A 22,106-nucleotide genomic window follows, 5' to 3' on the forward strand; every position below is an offset into this window, starting at 1 on the left:
GCAGCCCATTGGATGGGGGGGGGGACAGCCTCGGGCTTCACCCCTGGCCCTTGGGTGGCTGGGGGGGGGGACCCCTTGATTGAAGGGGTCCCCACTCCCCCAGGGTACCCCGGCCAGGAGTGACTAGTTGGATTTTTGATGCGACGGCCGCAGGGCACTATATAAAAGTGACCCCCGGCTGTGGCATTATCTGTCCAGCTAGTGGAGCCCGGTGCTGGTTTTAAAAATACGGGGGACCCCTACTCTTTTTGTCCCCCGTATTTTTGGAACCAGGACCAGGCGCAGAGCCCGATGCTGGTTGCTTAAATATGGGGGAACCCCTGTCAATTTTTTTCCCATATTTCGGCAACCAGGATCGGCTCAAAGAGCCCGAGGCTGGTTATGCTTAGGAGGGGGGACCCCACGCAATTTTTTTTTTTTAAATTTACAGTGTTTAATTAAAAAAAAAAAAAAAATAGAACCCCAGCACGGATCACACAGATCCGGCCGAGATTAATTGTAAAAAAGTCGGCAGTGTTTTGCTAATCACTGCCGTAAAAAACACAAAAAAAACACGAATGACATCGACATCGGAAGAAAAGAAAAACCCGAATACGACAGCTTAGTAAATCCATCGTAACAAATTCAAAAAGTTGCAGTTTTACACTTTCGATGTCATTCGTGATTGAACTTTGACCTGAAACGGGAAAATACGAATCTTAGTAAATTTACCCCTAAAAGATAACTTTCTCACTTACAACATAAAAATAATTTTGCGTTGGTCCATGGTGGCTGTGCCAATACCAGTTCTTAAAGAACTGGTAACCCCATCGCCTAGAGGTGGCCACGCCCAATAGCCATGCAATAACAGCCACGGGTAAAAATTGGGATCTTTTCGCCATAGGGTCCCAAGCCTGAAAAATGGGGTCTCTTTGTCTCAGGATCCCAAGCCTGATAAATGGGGTCCCTTTGCCACCAGATCCCAAGCCTGAAAAAGGGGGTTTCTTTGCCACAGGATCCCAAGCCTGAAAAATGGGGTTTCTTTGCCACAGGATCCCAACCCTGAAAAATGGGGATACGTTGCCACAGGATCCCAAGCCTGAAAAATGGTCTTTCTTTGCCACAGGATCCCAAGCCTGAAAAATGGGGTCTCTTTGCTACAGGATCCCAAGCCTGAAAAATTAGGTTTCTTTGCCACAGGATCCCAAGCCTGAAAAAAGGGGATTCTTTGCCACAGTATCCCAAGCATAAAAAATGGGGTTCTTTGACATAGGATCCCAAGCCTGAAAAATGGGGTTTCTTTGCCACAGGGTCCCAAGCCTGAAAAATGGGGTTTCTTTGCCACAGGATCCCAAGCCTGAAAAATTAGGTTTCTTTGCCACAGGATCCCAAGCCTGAAAAATGGTGTTTCTTTGCCACAGGGTCCCAGGCTGAAAAATGGGGTTTCTTTGAAACAGGATCCCAAGCCTTAAAAACGGGGTCTCTTTGCCACAGGATCCCAAACTTGATAAATGGGTTTCTTTGCCAAAGGTTCCCAATCCTGAAATTGGTTTTCTTTGCTGCAGGATCCCAAGCCTGAAATGGGGTTTCTTTGTCACAGGTTCCCAAGCCTGAAGTTAGGCTGTAAGCTTACCTTGTTAAAGACTAAAAGATAACTTTCTAACTTACAACATAAAAATAATTTTGCGTTGGTCCATGGTGGCTGTGCCACTACCAGTTCTTAAAGAACTGGTAACCCCATCGCCTAGAGGCCACGCCCGATAGCCATGCAATAACAGCCACGGGTAAAAATTGGGATCTTTTCGCCATAGGGTTCCAAGCCTGAAAAAGGGGTCTCTTCACCACAGGGTCCCAAGCCTGAAAAATGGGGTCTCTTTGCTACAGGGTCCCAAGCCTAAAAAATGGGGTTACTTTGCCACAGAATCCCAAGCCTGAAAAATGGGGTCTCTTTGCCACAGGGTCCATACCTGAAAAAATTGGGTCTCTTTGCCACAGGATCCCAAGCCTGAAAACTGGGGTTTCTTTGCCACAGGGTCCCAAGCCTGAAAAATGGGGTTTCTTTGCCACAGGATCCCAAGCCTTAAAAACGGGGTCTTTTTGCCACAGGATCCCAAGCTTGATAAATGGGTTTCTTTGCCAAAGGTTCCCAATCCTGAAATTGGTTTTCTTTGCTGCAGGATACCAAGCCTGAAATGGGGTTTATTTGTCACAGGTTCCCAAGCCTGAAGTTAGGCTGTAAGCTTACCTTGTTAAAGACTAAAAGATAACTTTCTAACTTACAACATAAAAATAATTTTGCGTTGGTCCATGGTGGCTGTGCCACTACCAGTTCTTAAAGAACTGGTAACCCCATCGCCTAGAGGCCACGCCCGATAGCCATGCAATAACAGCCACGGGTAAAAATTGGGATCTTTTCGCCATAGGGTCCCAAGCCTGAAAAATGGAGTTTCTTTGTCACAGGGTCCCAAGCCTGAAAAATGGGGATTCTTTGCCACAGGATCCCAAGACTGAAAAATGGGGTTTCTTTGCCAAAGGTTCCCAAGCCTGAAATTGGATTTCTGTGCTGCAGGATCCCAAGCCTTAAATGGGGTTTCTTTGTCACAGGTTCCCAAGCCTGAAGTTAGGCTGTAAGATTACCTTGTTAAAGGCTAAAAGATAAACTTTCTAACTTACAACATAAAATTAATTTTGCATTGGTCCATGGTGGCTGTGCCACTACCAGTTCTTAAAGAACTGGTAACCCCATCGCCTAGAGGCCACGCCCGATAGCCATGCAATAACAGCCACGGGTAAAAATTGGGATCTTTTTGCCATAGGGTCCCAAGCCTGAAAAATGGGGTCTCTTTGCCTCAGGATCCCAAGCCTTATAAATGGGGTCTCTTTGCCACCAGATCCCAAGCCTGAAAAAGGGGGTCTCTTCGCCACAGGGTCCCAAGCCTGATAAATGGGGTCTCTTTGCCGCAGGGTCCCAAGCCTAAAAAAAGGGGTTTCTTTGCCACAGGATCCCAAGCCTGAAAAAGGGGGTTTCTTTGCCACAGGATCCCAAGCCTGAAAAATGGGGTTTCTTTGCCACAGGGTCCCAAGCCTGAAAAATGGGGTTTCTTTGCCACAGGATCCCAAGCCTTAAAAACGGGGTCTTTTTGCCACAGGATCCCAAGCTTGATAAATGGGTTTCTTTGCCAAAGGTTCCCAATCCTGAAATTGGTTTTCTTTGCTGCAGGATACCAAGCCTGAAATGGGGTTTCTTTGTCACAGGTTCCCAAGCCTGAAGTTAGGCTGTAAGCTTACCTTGTTAAAGACTAAAAGATAACTTTCTAACTTACAACATAAAAATAATTTTGCGTTGGTCCATGGTGGCTGTGCCACTACCAGTTCTTAAAGAACTGGTAACCCCATCGCCTAGAGGCCACGCCCGATAGCCATGCAATAACAGCCACGGGTAAAAATTGGGATCTTTTCGCCATAGGGTCCCAAGCCTGAAAAATGGGGTCTCTTTGCCTCCGGATCCCAAGCCTGATAAATGGGGTCTCTTTGCCACAGGATCCCAAGCCTGAAAAAGGGGGTCTCTTCGCAACAGGGTCCCAAGCCTGAAAAATGGGGTCTCTTTGCCACAGGGTCCCAAGCCTAAAAAAAGGGGTTTCTTTGCCTCAGGATCCCAAGCCTGAAAAATGGGGTCTCTTTGCCACAGGGTCCATACCTGAAAAAATGGGGTCTCTTTGCCACAGGATCCCAATCCTAATAATGGGGTTACTTTGCCACAGGATCCCAAGCCTGAAAAATGGGGTCTCTTTGCCACAGGATCCCAAGCCTGAAAAATGAGGTTTCTTTGCCACAGGATACCAAGCCTGAAAAATGGGGTTTCTTTGCCACAGGATTCCAAGCCTGAAAAATGGGGTTTCTTTGCCAAAGGTTCCCAAGCCTGAAATTGGTTTTCTTTGCTGCAGGATCCCAAGCCTGAAATGGTGTTTCTTTGTCACAGGTTCCCAACCCTGAAGTTAAGCTGAAAGCTTACCTTGTTAAAGGCTAAAAGATAAACTTTCTAACTTACAACATAAAATTAATTTTGCGTTGGTAACCCCATCGACTAGAGGCCACACCCGATAGCCATGCAATAACAGCCACGGGTAAAAATTGGGATCTTTTCGCCATAGGGTCCCAAGCCTGAAAAATGGGGTCTCTTTGTCTCAGGATCCCAAGCCTGATAAATGGGGTCTCTTTGCCACCAGATCCCAAGCCTGAAAAAGGGGGTTTCTTTGCCACAGGTTCCCAAGCCTGAAAAATGGGGTTTCTTTGCCACAGGATCCCAACCCTGAAAAATGGGGTTACGTTGCCACAGGATCCCAAGCCTGAAAAATGGTCTTTCTTTGCCACAGGATCCCAAGCCTGAAAAATGGGGTCTCTTTGCTACAGGATACCAAGCCTGAAAAATGAGGTTTCTTTGCCACAGGATCCCAAGCCTGAAAAATGGGGTTACGTTGCCACAGGATCCCAAGCCTGAAAAATGGGGTTTCTTTGCCACAGGATCCCAAGCCTGAAAAATGGGGTCTCTTTGCTACAGGATCCCAAGCCTGAAAAATTAGGTTTCTTTGCCACAGGATCCCAAGCCTGAAAAAAGGGGATTCTTTGCCACAGTATCCCAAGCATAAAAATGGGGTTCTTTGACATAGGATCCCAAGCCTGAAAAATGGGGTTTCTTTGCCACAGGGTCCCAAGCCTGAAAAATGGGGTTTCTTTGCCACAGGATCCCAAGCCTGAAAAATTAGGTTTCTTTGCCACAGGATCCCAAGCCTGAAAAATGGTGTTTCTTTGCCACAGGGTCCCAGGCTGAAAAATGGGGTTTCTTTGAAACAGGATCCCAAGCCTTAAAAACGGGGTCTCTTTGCCACAGGATCCCAAACTTGATAAATGGGTTTCTTTGCCAAAGGTTCCCAATCCTGAAATTGGTTTTCTTTGCTGCAGGATCCCAAGCCTGAAATGGGGTTTCTTTGTCACAGGTTCCCAAGCCTGAAGTTAGGCTGTAAGCTTACCTTGTTAAAGACTAAAAGATAACTTTCTAACTTACAACATAAAAATAATTTTGCGTTGGTCCATGGTGGCTGTGCCACTACCAGTTCTTAAAGAACTGGTAACCCCATCGCCTAGAGGCCACGCCCGATAGCCATGCAATAACAGCCACGGGTAAAAATTGGGATCTTTTCGCCATAGGGTTCCAAGCCTGAAAAAGGGGTCTCTTCACCACAGGGTCCCAAGCCTGAAAAATGGGGTCTCTTTGCTACAGGGTCCCAAGCCTAAAAAATGGGGTTACTTTGCCACAGAATCCCAAGCCTGAAAAATGGGGTCTCTTTGCCACAGGGTCCATACCTGAAAAAATTGGGTCTCTTTGCCACAGGATCCCAAGCCTGAAAACTGGGGTTTCTTTGCCACAGGGTCCCAAGCCTGAAAAATGGGGTTTCTTTGCCACAGGATCCCAAGCCTTAAAAACGGGGTCTTTTTGCCACAGGATCCCAAGCTTGATAAATGGGTTTCTTTGCCAAAGGTTCCCAATCCTGAAATTGGTTTTCTTTGCTGCAGGATACCAAGCCTGAAATGGGGTTTCTTTGTCACAGGTTCCCAAGCCTGAAGTTAGGCTGTAAGCTTACCTTGTTAAAGACTAAAAGATAACTTTCTAACTTACAACATAAAAATAATTTTGCGTTGGTCCATGGTGGCTGTGCCACTACCAGTTCTTAAAGAACTGGTAACCCCATCGCTTAGAGGCCACGCCCGATAGCCATGCAATAACAGCCACGGGTAAAAATTGGGATCTTTTCGCCATAGGGTCCCAAGCCTGAAAAATGGGGTCTCTTTGCCTCAGGATCCCAAGCCTGATAAATGGGGTCTCTTTGCCACAGGATCCCAAGCCTGAAAAAGGGGGTCTCTTCGCAACAGGGTCCCAAGCCTGAAAAATGGGGTCTCTTTGCCACAGGGTCCCAAGCCTAAAAAAAGGGGTTTCTTTGCCTCAGGATCCCAAGCCTGAAAAATGGGGTCTCTTTGCCACAGGGTCCATACCTGAAAAAATGGGGTCTCTTTGCCACAGGATCCCAATCCTAAAAATGGGGTTACTTTGCCACAGGATCCCAAGCCTGAAAAATGGGGTCTCTTTGCCACAGGATCCCAAGCCTGAAAAATGAGGTTTCTTTGCCACAGGATACCAAGCCTGAAAAATGGGGTTTCTTTGCCACAGGATTCCAAGCCTGAAAATGGGGTTTCTTTGCCAAAGGTTCCCAAGCCTGAAATTGGTTTTCTTTGCTGCAGGATCCCAAGCCTGAAATGGGGTTTCTTTGTCACAGGTTCCCAAGCCTGAAGTTAAGCTGAAAGCTTACCTTGTTAAAGGCTAAAAGATAAACTTTCTAACTTACAACATAAAATTAATTTTGCGTTGGTCCATGGTGGCTGTGCCACTACCAGTTCTTAAAGAACTGGTAACCCCATCGCCTAGAGGCCACACCCGATAGCCATGCAATAACAGCCACGGGTAAAAATTGGGATCTTTTCGCCATACGGTCCCAAGCCTGAAAAAGGGGTCTCTTCACCACAGGGTCCCAAGCCTGAAAAATGAGGTCTCTTTGCCACCAGATCCCAAGCCTGAAAAAGGGGGTTTCTTTGCCACAGGATCCCAAGCCTGAAAAATGGGGTTTCTTTGCCACAGGATCCCAACCCTGAAAAATGGGGTTACGTTGCCACAGGATCCCAAGCCTGAAAAATGGTCTTTCTTTGCCACAGGATCCCAAGCCTGAAAAAGGGGGTCTCTTCGCAACAGGGTCCCAAGCCTGAAAAATGGGGTCTCTTTGCCACAGGGTCCCAAGCCTAAAAAAAGGGGTTTCTTTGCCTCAGGATCCCAAGCCTGAAAAATGGGGTCTCTTTGCCACAGGGTCCATACCTGAAAAAATGGGGTCTCTTTGCCACAGGATCCCAATCCTAAAAATGGGGTTACTTTGCCACAGGATCCCAAGCCTGAAAAATGGGGTCTCTTTGCCACAGAATCCCAAGCCTGAAAAATGAGGTTTCTTTGCCACAGGATACCAAGCCTGAAAAATGGGGTTTCTTTGCCACAGGATTCCAAGCCTGAAAAATGTGGTTTCTTTGCCAAAGGTTCCCAAGCCTGAAATTGGTTTTCTTTGCTGCAGGATCCCAAGCCTGAAATGGTGTTTCTTTGTCACAGGTTCCCAACCCTGAAGTTAAGCTGAAAGCTTACCTTGTTAAAGGCTAAAAGATAAACTTTCTAACTTACAACATAAAATTAATTTTGCGTTGGTAACCCCATCGCCTAGAGGCCACACCCGATAGCCATGCAATAACAGCCACGGGTAAAAATTGGGATCTTTTCGCCATACGGTCCCAAGCCTGAAAAAGGGGTCTCTTCACCACAGGGTCCCAAGCCTGAAAAATGGGGTCTCTTTGCTACAGGGTCCCAAGCCTAAAAAATGGGGTTACTTTGCCACAGGATCCCAAGCCTGAAAAATGGTGTTTCTTTGCCACAGGATCCCAAGCCTGAAACATGGGGTCTCTTTGCCACAGGGTCTATACCTGAAAAAATGGGGTCTCTTTGCCACAGGATCCCAAGCCTGAAAAATGGGGTTTCTTTGCCACAGGGTCCCAAGCCTTAAAAATGGGGTTTCTTTGCCACAGGATCCCAAGCCTTAAAAACGGGGTCTCTTTGCCACAGGATCCCAAGCTTGATAAAAGGGTTTCTTTGCCAAAGGTTCCCAATCCTGAAATTGGTTTTCTTTGCTGCAGGATCCCAAGCCTGAAATGGGGTTTCTTTGTCACAGGTTCCCAAGCCTGAAGTTAGGCTGTAAGCTTACCTTGTTAAAGACTAAAAGATAACTTTCTCACTTACAACATAAAAATAATTTTGCGTTGGTCCATGGTGGCTGTGCCAATACCAGTTCTTAAAGAACTGGTAACCCCATCGCCTAGAGGTGGCCACGCCCAATAGCCATGCAATAACAGCCACGGGTAAAAATTGGGATCTTTTCGCCATAGGGTCGCAAGCCTGAAAAATGGGGTCTCTTTGTCTCAGGATCCCAAGCCTGATAAATGGGGTCTCTTTGCCACCAGATCCCAAGCCTGAAAAAGGGGGTTTCTTTGCCACAGGATCCCAAGCCTGAAAAATGGGGTTTCTTTGCCACAGGATCTCAACCCTGAAAAATGGGGTTACGTTGCCACAGGATCCCAAGCCTGAAAAATGGTCTTTCTTTGCCACAGGATCCCAAGCCTGAAAAATGGGGTCTCTTTGCTACAGGATACCAAGCCTGAAAAATGAGGTTTCTTTGCCACAGGATCCCAAGCCTGAAAAATGGGGTTACGTTGCCACAGGATCCCAAGCCTGAAAAATGGGTTTTTTTTGCCACAGGATCCCAAGCCTGAAAAATGGGGTCTCTTTGCTACAGGATCCCAAGCCTGAAAAATTAGGTTTCTTTGCCACAGGATCCCAAGCCTGAAAAAAGGGGATTCTTTGCCACAGTATCCCAAGCATAAAAATGGGGTTCTTTGACATAGGATCCCAAGCCTGAAAAATGGGGTTTCTTTGCCACAGGGTCCCAAGCCTGAAAAATGGGGTTTCTTTGCCACAGGATCCCAAGCCTGAAAAATTAGGTTTCTTTGCCACAGGATCCCAAGCCTGAAAAATGGTGTTTCTTTGCCACAGGGTCCCAGGCTGAAAAATGGGGTTTCTTTGAAACAGGATCCCAAGCCTTAAAAACGGGGTCTCTTTGCCACAGGATCCCAAACTTGATAAATGGGTTTCTTTGCCAAAGGTTCCCAATCCTGAAATTGGTTTTCTTTGCTGCAGGATCCCAAGCCTGAAATGGGGTTTCTTTGTCACAGGTTCCCAAGCCTGAAGTTAGGCTGTAAGCTTACCTTGTTAAAGACTAAAAGATAACTTTCTAACTTACAACATAAAAATAATTTTGCGTTGGTCCATGGTGGCTGTGCCACTACCAGTTCTTAAAGAACTGGTAACCCCATCGCCTAGAGGCCACGCCCGATAGCCATGCAATAACAGCCACGGGTAAAAATTGGGATCTTTTCGCCATAGGGTTCCAAGCCTGAAAAAGGGGTCTCTTCACCACAGGGTCCCAAGCCTGAAAAATGGGGTCTCTTTGCTACAGGGTCCCAAGCCTAAAAAATGGGGTTACTTTGCCACAGAATCCCAAGCCTGAAAAATGGGGTTTCTTTGCCACAGGATCCCAAGCCTGAAAAATAAGGTTTCTTTGCCACAGGATCCCAAGCCTGAAAAATGGTGTTTCTTTGCCACAGGGTCCCAGGCTGAAAAATGGGGTTTCTTTGAAAAAGGATCCCAAGCCTTAAAAACGGGGTCTCTTTGCCACAGGATCCCAAACTTGATAAATGGGTTTCTTTGCCAAAGGTTCCCAATCCTGAAATTGGTTTTCTTTGCTGCAGGATCCCAAGCCTGAAATGGGGTTTCTTTGTCACAGGTTCCCAAGCCTGAAGTTAGGCTGTAAGCTTACCTTGTTAAAGACTAAAAGATAACTTTCTAACTTACAACATAAAAATAATTTTGCGTTGGTCCATGGTGGCTGTGCCACTACCAGTTCTTAAAGAACTGGTAACCCCATCGCCTAGAGGCCACGCCCGATAGCCATGCAATAACAGCCACGGGTAAAAATTGGGATCTTTTCGCCATAGGGTTCCAAGCCTGAAAAAGGGGTCTCTTCACCACAGGGTCCCAAGCCTGAAAAATGGGGTCTCTTTGCTACAGGGTCCCAAGCCTAAAAAATGGGGATACTTTGCCACAGAATCCCAAGCCTGAAAAATGGGGTCTCTTTGCCACAGGGTCCATACCTGAAAAAATTGGGTCTCTTTGCCACAGGATCCCAAGCCTGAAAACTGGGGTTTCTTTGCCACAGGGTCCCAAGCCTGAAAAATGGGGTTTCTTTGCCACAGGATCCCAAGCCTTAAAAACGGGGTCTTTTTGCCACAGGATCCCAAGCTTGATAAATGGGTTTCTTTGCCAAAGGTTCCCAATCCTGAAATTGGTTTTCTTTGCTGCAGGATACCAAGCCTGAAATGGGGTTTCTTTGTCACAGGTTCCCAAGCCTGAAGTTAGGCTGTAAGCTTACCTTGTTAAAGACTAAAAGATAACTTTCTAACTTACAACATAAAAATAATTTTGCGTTGGTCCATGGTGGCTGTGCCAATACCAGTTCTTAAAGAACTGGTAACCCCATCGCCTAGAGGCCACGCCCAATAGCCATGCAATAACAGCCACGGGTAAAAATTGGGATCTTTTCGCCATAGGGTCCCAAGCCTGAAAAATGGGGTCTCTTTGTCTCAGGATCCCAAGCCTGATAAATGGGGTCTCTTTGCCACCAGATCCCAAGCCTGAAAAAGGGGGTTTCTTTGCCACAGGATCCCAAGCCTGAAAAATGGGGTTTCTTTGCCACAGGATCCCAACCCTGAAAAATGGGGTTACGTTGCCACAGGATCCCAAGCCTGAAAAATGGTCTTTCTTTGCCACAGGATCCCAAGCCTGAAAAAGGGGGTCTCTTCGCAACAGGGTCCCAAGCCTGAAAAATGGGGTCTCTTTGCCACAGGGTCCCAAGCCTAAAAAAAGGGGTTTCTTTGCCTCAGGATCCCAAGCCTGAAAAATGGGGTCTCTTTGCCACAGGGTCCATACCTGAAAAAATGGGGTCTCTTTGCCACAGGATCCCAATCCTAAAAATGGGGTTACTTTGCCACAGGATCCCAAGCCTGAAAAATGGGGTCTCTTTGCCACAGAATCCCAAGCCTGAAAAATGAGGTTTCTTTGCCACAGGATACCAAGCCTGAAAAATGGGGTTTCTTTGCCACAGGATTCCAAGCCTGAAAAATGTGGTTTCTTTGCCAAAGGTTCCCAAGCCTGAAATTGGTTTTCTTTGCTGCAGGATCCCAAGCCTGAAATGGTGTTTCTTTGTCACAGGTTCCCAACCCTGAAGTTAAGCTGAAAGCTTACCTTGTTAAAGGCTAAAAGATAAACTTTCTAACTTACAACATAAAATTAATTTTGCGTTGGTAACCCCATCGCCTAGAGGCCACACCCGATAGCCATGCAATAACAGCCACGGGTAAAAATTGGGATCTTTTCGCCATACGGTCCCAAGCCTGAAAAAGGGGTCTCTTCACCACAGGGTCCCAAGCCTGAAAAATGGGGTCTCTTTGCTACAGGGTCCCAAGCCTAAAAAATGGGGTTACTTTGCCACAGGATCCCAAGCCTGAAAAATGGTGTTTCTTTGCCACAGGATCCCAAGCCTGAAACATGGGGTCTCTTTGCCACAGGGTCTATACCTGAAAAAATGGGGTCTCTTTGCCACAGGATCCCAAGCCTGAAAAATGGGGTTTCTTTGCCACAGGGTCCCAAGCCTTAAAAATGGGGTTTCTTTGCCACAGGATCCCAAGCCTTAAAAACGGGGTCTCTTTGCCACAGGATCCCAAGCTTGATAAAAGGGTTTCTTTGCCAAAGGTTCCCAATCCTGAAATTGGTTTTCTTTGCTGCAGGATCCCAAGCCTGAAATGGGGTTTCTTTGTCACAGGTTCCCAAGCCTGAAGTTAGGCTGTAAGCTTACCTTGTTAAAGACTAAAAGATAACTTTCTCACTTACAACATAAAAATAATTTTGCGTTGGTCCATGGTGGCTGTGCCAATACCAGTTCTTAAAGAACTGGTAACCCCATCGCCTAGAGGTGGCCACGCCCAATAGCCATGCAATAACAGCCACGGGTAAAAATTGGGATCTTTTCGCCATAGGGTCGCAAGCCTGAAAAATGGGGTCTCTTTGTCTCAGGATCCCAAGCCTGATAAATGGGGTCTCTTTGCCACCAGATCCCAAGCCTGAAAAAGGGGGTTTCTTTGCCACAGGATCCCAAGCCTGAAAAATGGGGTTTCTTTGCCACAGGATCTCAACCCTGAAAAATGGGGTTACGTTGCCACAGGATCCCAAGCCTGAAAAATGGTCTTTCTTTGCCACAGGATCCCAAGCCTGAAAAATGGGGTCTCTTTGCTACAGGATACCAAGCCTGAAAAATGAGGTTTCTTTGCCACAGGATCCCAAGCCTGAAAAATGGGGTTACGTTGCCACAGGATCCCAAGCCTGAAAAATGGGTTTTTTTTGCCACAGGATCCCAAGCCTGAAAAATGGGGTCTCTTTGCTACAGGATCCCAAGCCTGAAAAATTAGGTTTCTTTGCCACAGGATCCCAAGCCTGAAAAAAGGGGATTCTTTGCCACAGTATCCCAAGCATAAAAATGGGGTTCTTTGACATAGGATCCCAAGCCTGAAAAATGGGGTTTCTTTGCCACAGGGTCCCAAGCCTGAAAAATGGGGTTTCTTTGCCACAGGATCCCAAGCCTGAAAAATTAGGTTTCTTTGCCACAGGATCCCAAGCCTGAAAAATGGTGTTTCTTTGCCACAGGGTCCCAGGCTGAAAAATGGGGTTTCTTTGAAACAGGATCCCAAGCCTTAAAAACGGGGTCTCTTTGCCACAGGATCCCAAACTTGATAAATGGGTTTCTTTGCCAAAGGTTCCCAATCCTGAAATTGGTTTTCTTTGCTGCAGGATCCCAAGCCTGAAATGGGGTTTCTTTGTCACAGGTTCCCAAGCCTGAAGTTAGGCTGTAAGCTTACCTTGTTAAAGACTAAAAGATAACTTTCTAACTTACAACATAAAAATAATTTTGCGTTGGTCCATGGTGGCTGTGCCACTACCAGTTCTTAAAGAACTGGTAACCCCATCGCCTAGAGGCCACGCCCGATAGCCATGCAATAACAGCCACGGGTAAAAATTGGGATCTTTTCGCCATAGGGTTCCAAGCCTGAAAAAGGGGTCTCTTCACCACAGGGTCCCAAGCCTGAAAAATGGGGTCTCTTTGCTACAGGGTCCCAAGCCTAAAAAATGGGGTTACTTTGCCACAGAATCCCAAGCCTGAAAAATGGGGTTTCTTTGCCACAGGATCCCAAGCCTGAAAAATAAGGTTTCTTTGCCACAGGATCCCAAGCCTGAAAAATGGTGTTTCTTTGCCACAGGGTCCCAGGCTGAAAAATGGGGTTTCTTTGAAAAAGGATCCCAAGCCTTAAAAACGGGGTCTCTTTGCCACAGGATCCCAAACTTGATAAATGGGTTTCTTTGCCAAAGGTTCCCAATCCTGAAATTGGTTTTCTTTGCTGCAGGATCCCAAGCCTGAAATGGGGTTTCTTTGTCACAGGTTCCCAAGCCTGAAGTTAGGCTGTAAGCTTACCTTGTTAAAGACTAAAAGATAACTTTCTAACTTACAACATAAAAATAATTTTGCGTTGGTCCATGGTGGCTGTGCCACTACCAGTTCTTAAAGAACTGGTAACCCCATCGCCTAGAGGCCACGCCCGATAGCCATGCAATAACAGCCACGGGTAAAAATTGGGATCTTTTCGCCATAGGGTTCCAAGCCTGAAAAAGGGGTCTCTTCACCACAGGGTCCCAAGCCTGAAAAATGGGGTCTCTTTGCTACAGGGTCCCAAGCCTAAAAAATGGGGATACTTTGCCACAGAATCCCAAGCCTGAAAAATGGGGTCTCTTTGCCACAGGGTCCATACCTGAAAAAATTGGGTCTCTTTGCCACAGGATCCCAAGCCTGAAAACTGGGGTTTCTTTGCCACAGGGTCCCAAGCCTGAAAAATGGGGTTTCTTTGCCACAGGATCCCAAGCCTTAAAAACGGGGTCTTTTTGCCACAGGATCCCAAGCTTGATAAATGGGTTTCTTTGCCAAAGGTTCCCAATCCTGAAATTGGTTTTCTTTGCTGCAGGATACCAAGCCTGAAATGGGGTTTCTTTGTCACAGGTTCCCAAGCCTGAAGTTAGGCTGTAAGCTTACCTTGTTAAAGACTAAAAGATAACTTTCTAACTTACAACATAAAAATAATTTTGCGTTGGTCCATGGTGGCTGTGCCACTACCAGTTCTTAAAGAACTGGTAACCCCATCGCCTAGAGGCCACGCCCGATAGCCATGCAATAACAGCCACGGGTAAAAATTGGGATCTTTTCGCCATAGGGTCCCAAGCCTGAAAAATGGGGTCTCTTTGCCTCAGGATCCCAAGCCTGATAAATGGGGTCTCTTTGCCACAGGATCCCAAGCCTGAAAAAGGGGGTCTCTTCGCAACAGGGTCCCAAGCCTGAAAAATGGGGTCTCTTTGCCACAGGGTCCCAAGCCTAAAAAAAGGGGTTTCTTTGCCTCAGGATCCCAAGCCTGAAAAATGGGGTCTCTTTGCCACAGGGTCCATACCTGAAAAAATGGGGTCTCTTTGCCACAGGATCCCAATCCTAAAAATGGGGTTACTTTGCCACAGGATCCCAAGCCTGAAAAATGGGGTCTCTTTGCTACAGGATCCCAAGCCTGAAAAATTAGGTTTCTTTGCCACAGGATATCAAGCCTGAAAAATGGGGTTTCTTTGCCACAGGATTCCAAGCCTGAAAAATGGGGTTTCTTTGCCAAAGGTTCCCAAGCCTGAAATTGGTTTTCTTTGCTGCAGGATCCCAAGCCTGAAATGGGGTTTCTTTGTCACAGGTTCCCAAGCCTGAAGTTAAGCTGAAAGCTTACCTTGTTAAAGGCTAAAAGATAAACTTTCTAACTTACAACATAAAATTAATTTTGCGTTGGTCCATGGTGGCTGTGCCACTACCAGTTCTTAAAGAACTGGTAACCCCATCGCCTAGAGGCCACACCCGATAGCCATGCAATAACAGCCACGGGTAAAAATTGGGATCTTTTCGCCATACGGTCCCAAGCCTGAAAAAGGGGTCTCTTCACCACAGGGTCCCAAGCCTGAAAAATGAGGTCTCTTTGCTACAGGGTCCCAAGCCTAAAAAATGGGGTTACTTTGCCACAGGATCCCAAGCCTGAAAAATGGGGTTTCTTTGCCACAGGATCCCAAGCCTGAAACATGGGGTCTCTTTGCCACAGGGTCCATACCTGAAAAAATGGGGTCTCTTTGCCACAGGATACCAAGCCTGAAAAATGGGGTTTCTTTGCCACAGGGTCCCAAGCCTGAAAAATGGGGTTTCTTTGCCACAGGATCCCAAGCCTTAAAAACGGGGTCTCTTTGCCACAGGATCCCAAGCTTGATAAAAGGGTTTCTTTGCCAAAGGTTCCCAATCCTGAAATTGGTTTTCTTTGCTGCAGGATCCCAAGCCTGAAATGGGGTTTCTTTGTCACAGGTTCCCAAGCCTGAAGTTAGGCTGTAAGCTTACCTTGTTAAAGACTAAAAGATAACTTTCTCACTTACAACATAAAAATAATTTTGCGTTGGTCCATGGTGGCTGTGCCAATACCAGTTCTTAAAGAACTGGTAACCCCATCGCCTAGAGGCCACGCCCAATAGCCATGCAATAACAGCCACGGGTAAAAATTGGGATCTTTTCGCCATAGGGTCCCAAGCCTGAAAAATGGGGTCTCTTTGTCTCAGGATCCCAAGCCTGATAAATGGGGTCTCTTTGCCACCAGATCCCAAGCCTGAAAAAAGGGGTTTCTTTGCCACAGGATCCCAAGCCTGAAAAATGGGGTTTCTTTGCCACAGGATCCCAACCCTGAAAAATGGGGTTACGTTGCCACAGGATCCCAAGCCTGAAAAATGGTCTTTCTTTGCCACAGGATCCCAAGCCTGAAAAATGGGGTCTCTTTGCTACAGGATACCAAGCCTGAAAAATGAGGTTTCTTTGCCACAGGATCCCAAGCCTGAAAAATGGGGTTACGTTGCCACAGGATCCCAAGCCTGAAAAATGGGGTTTCTTTGCCACAGGATCCCAAGCCTGAAAAATGGGGTCTCTTTGCTACAGGATCCCAAGCCTGAAAAATTAGGTTTCTTTGCCACAGGATCCCAAGCCTGAAAAAAGGGGATTCTTTGCCACAGAATCCCAAGCATAAAAAATGGGGTTCTTTGACATAGGATCCCAAGCCTGAAAAATGGGGTTTCTTTGCCACAGGGTCCCAAGCCTGAAAAATGGGGTTTCTTTGCCACAGGATCCCAAGCCTGAAAAATTAGGTTTCTTTGCCACAGGATCCCAAGCCTGAAAAATGGTGTTTCTTTGCCACAGGGTCCCAGGCTGAAAAATGGGGTTTCTTTGAAAAAGGATCCCAAGCCTTAAAAACGGGGTCTCTTTGCCACAGGATCCCAAACTTGATAAATGGGTTTCTTTGCCAAAGGTTCCCAATCCTGAAATTGGTTTTCTTTGCTGCAGGATCCCAAGCCTGAAATGGGGTTTCTTTGTCACAGGTTCCCAAGCCTGAAGTTAGGCTGTAAGCTTACCTTGTTAAAGACTAAAAGATAACTTTCTAACTTACAACATAAAAATAATTTTGCGTTGGTCCATGGTGGCTGTGCCACTACCAGTTCTTAAAGAACTGGTAACCCCATCGCCTAGAGGCCACGCCCGATAGCCATGCAATAACAGCCACGGGTAAAAATTGGGATCTTTTCGCCATAGGGTTCCAAGCCTGAAAAAGGGGTCTCTTCACCACAGGGTCCCAAGCCTGAAAAATGGGGTCTCTTTGCTACAGGGTCCCAAGCCTAAAAAATGGGGTTACTTTGCCACAGAATCCCAAGCCTGAAAAATGGGGTCTCTTTGCCACAGGGTCCATACCTGAAAAAATTGGGTCTCTTTGCCACAGGATCCCAAGCCTGAAAACTGTGGTTTCTTTGCCACAGGGTCCCAAGCCTGAAAAATGGGGTTTCTTTGCCACAGGATCCCAAGCCTTAAAAACGGGGTCTTTTTGCCACAGGATCCCAAGCTTGATAAATGGGTTTCTTTGCCAAAGGTTCCCAATCCTGAAATTGGTTTTCTTTGCTGCAGGATACCAAGCCTGAAATGGGGTTTCTTTGTCACAGGTTCCCAAGCCTGAAGTTAGGCTGTAAGCTTACCTTGTTAAAGACTAAAAGATAACTTTCTAACTTACAACATAAAAATAATTTTGCGTTGGTCCATGGTGGCTGTGCCACTACCAGTTCTTAAAGAACTGGTAACCCCATCGCCTAGAGGCCACGCCCGATAGCCATGCAATAACAGCCACGGGTAAAAATTGGGATCTTTTGGCCATAGGGTCCCAAGCCTGAAAAATGGGGTCTCTTTGCTACAGGATACCAAGCCTGAAAAATGAGGTTTCTTTGCCACAGGATCCCAAGCCTGAAAAATGGGGTTACGTTGCCACAGGATCCCAAGCCTGAAAAATGGGGTTTCTTTGCCACAGGATCCCAAGCCTGAAAAATGGGGTCTCTTTGCTACAGGATCCCAAGCCTGAAAAATTAGGTTTCTTTGCCACAGGATCCCAAGCCTGAAAAAAGGGGATTCTTTGCCACAGTATCCCAAGCATGAAAAATGGGGTTCTTTGACATAGGATCCCAAGCCTGAAAAATGGGGTTTCTTTGCCACAGGGTCCCAAGCCTGAAAAATGGGGTTTCTTTGCCACAGGATCCCAAGCCTGAAAAATGGGGTTTCTTTGCCACAGTATCCCAAGCCTGAAAAATGGAGTTTCTTTGCCAAAGGTTCCCAAGCCTGAAATTGGTTTTCTTTGCTGCAGGATCCCAAGCCTTAAATGGGGTTTCTTTGTCACAGGTTCCCAAGCCTGAAGTTAGGCTGTAAGCTTACCTTGTTAAAGGCTAAAAGGTAAACTTTCTAACTTACAACATAAAATTAATTTTGCATTGGTCCATGGTGGCTGTGCCACTACCAGTTCTTAAAGAACTGGTAACCCCATCGCCTAGAGGCCACGCCCGATAGCCATGCAATAACAGACACGGGTAAAAATTGGGATCTTTTCGCCATAGGGTCCCAAGCCTGATAAATGGGGTCTCTTTGCCACCAGATCCCAAGCCTGAAAAAGGGGGTCTCTTCACCACAGGGTCCCAAGCCTGATAAATGGGGTCTCTTTGCCGCAGGGTCCCAAGCCTAAAAAAAGGGGTTTCTTTGCCACAGGATCCCAAGCCTGAAAAAGGGGATTTCTTTGCCACAGGATCCCAAGCCTGAAAAATGGGGTTACTTTGCCACAGGATCCCAAGCCTGAAAAATTGGGTTTCTTTGCCACAGGATCCCAAGCCTGAAAAATGGGGTCTCTTTTCCACAGGATCCCAAGCCTGAAAAATGAGGTTTCTTTGCCACAGGATACCAAGCCTGAAAAATGGGGTTTCTTTGCCACAGGATTCCAGGCCAGAAAAATGGGGTTTCTTTGCCAAAGGTTCCCAAGCCTGAAATTGGTTTTCTTTGCTGCAGGATCCCAAGCCAGAAATGGGTTTTCTTTGTCACAGGTTCCCAAGCCTGAAGTTAAGCTGAAAGCTTACCTTGTTAAAGGCTAAAAGATAAACTTTCTAACTTACAACATAAAATAAATTTTGTGTTGGTCCATGGTAGCTGTGCCACTACCAGTTCTTAAAGAACTGGTAACCCCATCACCTAGAGGCCATGCCCGATAGCCATGCAATAACAGCCACGGGTAAAAATTGGGATTTTTTTCGCCATAGGGTCCCAAGCCTGAAAAATGGGGTCTCTTTGCCTCAGGATCCCAAGCCTGATAAATGGGGTCTCTTTGCCACAGGATCCCAAGACTGAAAAAGGGGGTCTCTTCGCCACAGGGTCCTAAGCCTGAAAAATGGTGTCTCTTTGCCACAGGGTCCCAAGCCTAAAAAAATAAGAATTTACTTACCGATAATTCTATTTCTCATAGTCCGTAGTGGATGCTGGGGACTCCGTAAGGACCATGGGGAATAGCGGCTCCGCAGGAGACTGGGCACATCTAAAGAAAGCTTTAGGACTATCTGGTGTGCACTGGCTCCTCCCCCTATGACCCTCCTCCAAGCCTCAGTTAGGATACTGTGCCCGGACGAGCGTATACAATAAGGAAGGATTTTGAATCCCGGGTAAGACTCATACCAGCCACACCAATCACACCGTATAACCTGTGATCTGAACCCAGTTAACAGCATGATAACAGAGGAGCCTCTGAAAGATGGCTCACAACAATAATAACCCGATTTTTGTAACAATAACTATGTACAAGTATTGCAGACAATCCGCACTTGGGATGGGCGCCCAGCATCCACTACGGACTATGCAGAGGTGGAACTACCGGCAGTGCAGGCAGTGCACTGCACTGGGGCCCGCCTCTGTCCAGGGGCCCAAGCATGTAATGAGTCAAACTGACTCATTACATGCCGCTGTGCGCTGCAGGCAACCGCTGCCCGCAGCGCACAGCCGCCCTGAGAGGAGAGGAGCAGCGGGCCAGCGGCACGGACGGGGGAAGGAGGAGGGAGCCGGAGGAGGGAGCCGCAGCAGCGCTTTGTTACTGGTGGAGGCGCTGCTGCTGCTGCCCCTCTGCTTCCCTATAGGCTGTCTTCCGAGAACAGCCTATAGGGAAGCAGAGGAGCAGCAGCAGCAGCGCCTCCACCAGTAACAAAGCGCTGCTGCGGCTCCCTCCACCACCTCCCTCCTCCTTCTTCTCTACAGCCCGGGAATCGTCAGACGCTGCACCGAGGAGCCTGAGCCGGCGGAGAGGGTAAGTATAATTCTTCTTTCTTTCTTTTTCTCTTTTTCTTTCTTTCTTTTTTTTACTTTCTTTCTTTCTTGGGCCTGCCTGCCGCAATGTATAAAAAGGGGGGAATGCCTGCCGCAATGTATAAAAAGGGGGGAATGCCTGCCGCTATGTGTAAAAAGGGGGGAATGCCTGCCGCTATGTGTAAAAAGGGGGGAATGCCTGCCGCAATGTATAAAAAGGGGGGAATGCCTGCCGCAATGTATACAAAGGGGGGAATGCCTGCCGCAATGTATAAAAAGGGGGGAATGCCTGCCGCAATGTATAAAAAGGGGGGAATGCCTGCCGCTATGTGTAAAAAGGGGGGAATGCCTGCCGCTATGTGTAAAAAGGGGGGAATGCCTGCCGCAATGTATAAAAAGGGGGGAATGCCTGCCGCAATGTATAAAAAGGGGGGAATGCCTGCCGCAATGTATACAAATGGGGGAATGCCTGCCGCAATGTATGAAAAGGGGGGAATGCCTGCCGCAATGTATAAAAAGGGGGGAATGCCTGCCGCAATGTATAAAAAGGGGAATGCCTGCCGCAATGTATAAAAAGGGGGGAATGCCTGCCGCAATGTGTAAAAAGGGGGGAATGCCTGCCGCTATGTGTAAAAAGGGGGGAATGCCTGCCGCTATGTGTAAAAAGGGGGGAATGCCTGCCGCTATGTGTAAAAAGGGGGGAATGCCTGCCGCTATGTGTAAAAGTGGGGGACTGCCTGCCGCTATGTGTAAAAAGGGTGAATCAGCCTGCCGCAATGTGTAAAAAGGGGTAATCTGGCTGCCGCAATGTGTAAAAAGGGGGGACTGCCTGACGTAATGTGTAAAAAGGGGACTCAGCCTGCCGCAATGTGTACAAAGGGGTAATCTGCCTGCCGCTATGTGTACAAAGGGGTAATCTGCCTGCCGCAATGTGTAAAAATGGGGATGCTGTCTGCCGTTATGTGTAAAAAGGGGACGCTGTCTTCCGCTATGTGTAACAAGGGCACGCGGTCTGCCGTTATGTGTAAAAAGTGTACGCTGTCTGCCGTTATGTGTAAAAGGGCACGCTCTCTGCCGTTATGTGTAAAAAGGGGGACGCTCTCTGCCGTTATGTGTAAAAAGGGCACGCTGTCTGCCGTTATGTGTAAAAAGTGCACGCTGTCTGCTGTAATGTGTAAAAAGAGGAATCTGTCCGCTGTAAGGTGTAAAAGGGTCTCTACCTGGTGTAGTGGTGCTACTGTGCGACGTAATTTGAATAATGGAGACTACTGTGTACCGTTTTATGAAATGGTATTATTTTGTGGCCACACCCCTTCCTCACGAAGCCACGCCACTATGTATTTTTGCGCGCGCCTACGGCGCGCACTGCCCCTGTTTTGCATGCAGGGGTGGGGCTCCGATGCCGTTTCTTGCACACAGTGCTAAAATGTCTAGTTACGGCACTGTTGCTAGGTATCCATTTCTCTGGCCCTGAGCAGGTCCCCCTCACCAGATCCTCTCCAGGGGAGAGGGGGTGGACTTGGATGGGATGTGTGTGTGTGGGGATATGTTGGGGGGGGGGGCCCAAAGCATTTTCTCGCACCTGGGCCCACCGCTCGCTTGTTCCGCCACTGGGACTATGAGAAATAGAATTATCGGTAAGTAAATTCTTATTTTCTCTAACGTCCTAAGTGGATGCTGGGGACTCCGTAAGGACCATGGGGATTATACCAAAGCTCCCAAACGGGCGGGAGAGTGCGGATGACTCTGCAGCACCAAATGAGAGAACTCCAGGTCCTCCTCAGCCAGGATATCAATTTTGTATAATTTTACAAACGTATTTGCTCCTGACCAAGTAGCTGCTCGGCAAAGTTGTAAAGCCGAGACCCCTCGGGCAGCCGCCCAAGATGAGCCCACCTTCCTTGTGGAGTGGGCATTTACAGATTTTTGGCTGTGGCAGGCCTGCCACAGAATGTGCAAGCTGAATTGTACTACAAATCCAACGAGCAATAGTCTGCTTAGAAGCAGGAGCACCCAGCTTGTTGGGTGCATACAGGATAAACAGCGAGTCAGATTTCCTGACTCCAGCCCTCCTGGAAACATATATTTTCAGGGCCCTGACAACGTCTAGCAACTTGGAGTCCTCCAAGTCCCTAGTAGCCGCAGGCACCACAAATAGGTTGGTTCAGGTGAAACGCTGAAACCACCTTAGGGAGAAACTGAGGACGAGTCCTCAATTCCGCCCTGTCCGAATGGAACATCAGATAAGGGCTTTTTCAGGATAAAGCCGCCAATTCTGACACGTGCCTGGCCCAGGCCAGGGCCAACAGCATGACCACTTTCCATGTGAGATATTTTAACTCCACAGATTTAAGTGGTTCAAACCAATGTGACTTTTGGAACCCAAAACTACATTGAGATCCCAAAGTGCCACTGGAGGCACAAAAGGAGGCTGTATATGCAGTACCCCTTTTACAAACGTCTGAACTTCAGGGACTGAAGCTAGTTCTTTTTGGAAGAAAATTGACAGGGCCGAAATTTGAACCTTAATGGACCCCAATTTCAGGCCCATAGACACTCCTGTTTGCAGGAAATGTA

General features: G+C 47.3%; 1 protein-coding gene across 1 annotated transcript in view; it reads right to left on the reverse strand.

The window, feature by feature from the left end:
* Positions 1–654: 654 nt before the first annotated feature.
* LOC134929582 (basic proline-rich protein-like) overlaps positions 655–22,106 on the reverse strand; it is a gene marked incomplete at its 5' end in the record, with an annotated part of 67,169 nt that continues 45,717 nt past the window's right edge. The window contains 1 exon segment of the mRNA XM_063925172.1: positions 655–676. Coding sequence (XP_063781242.1) covers positions 655–676 — 22 coding nt within the window.

This window comes from Pseudophryne corroboree, chromosome 5, assembly GCF_028390025.1.
Source record: "Pseudophryne corroboree isolate aPseCor3 chromosome 5, aPseCor3.hap2, whole genome shotgun sequence".
Taxonomy (NCBI): domain Eukaryota; kingdom Metazoa; phylum Chordata; class Amphibia; order Anura; family Myobatrachidae; genus Pseudophryne; species Pseudophryne corroboree.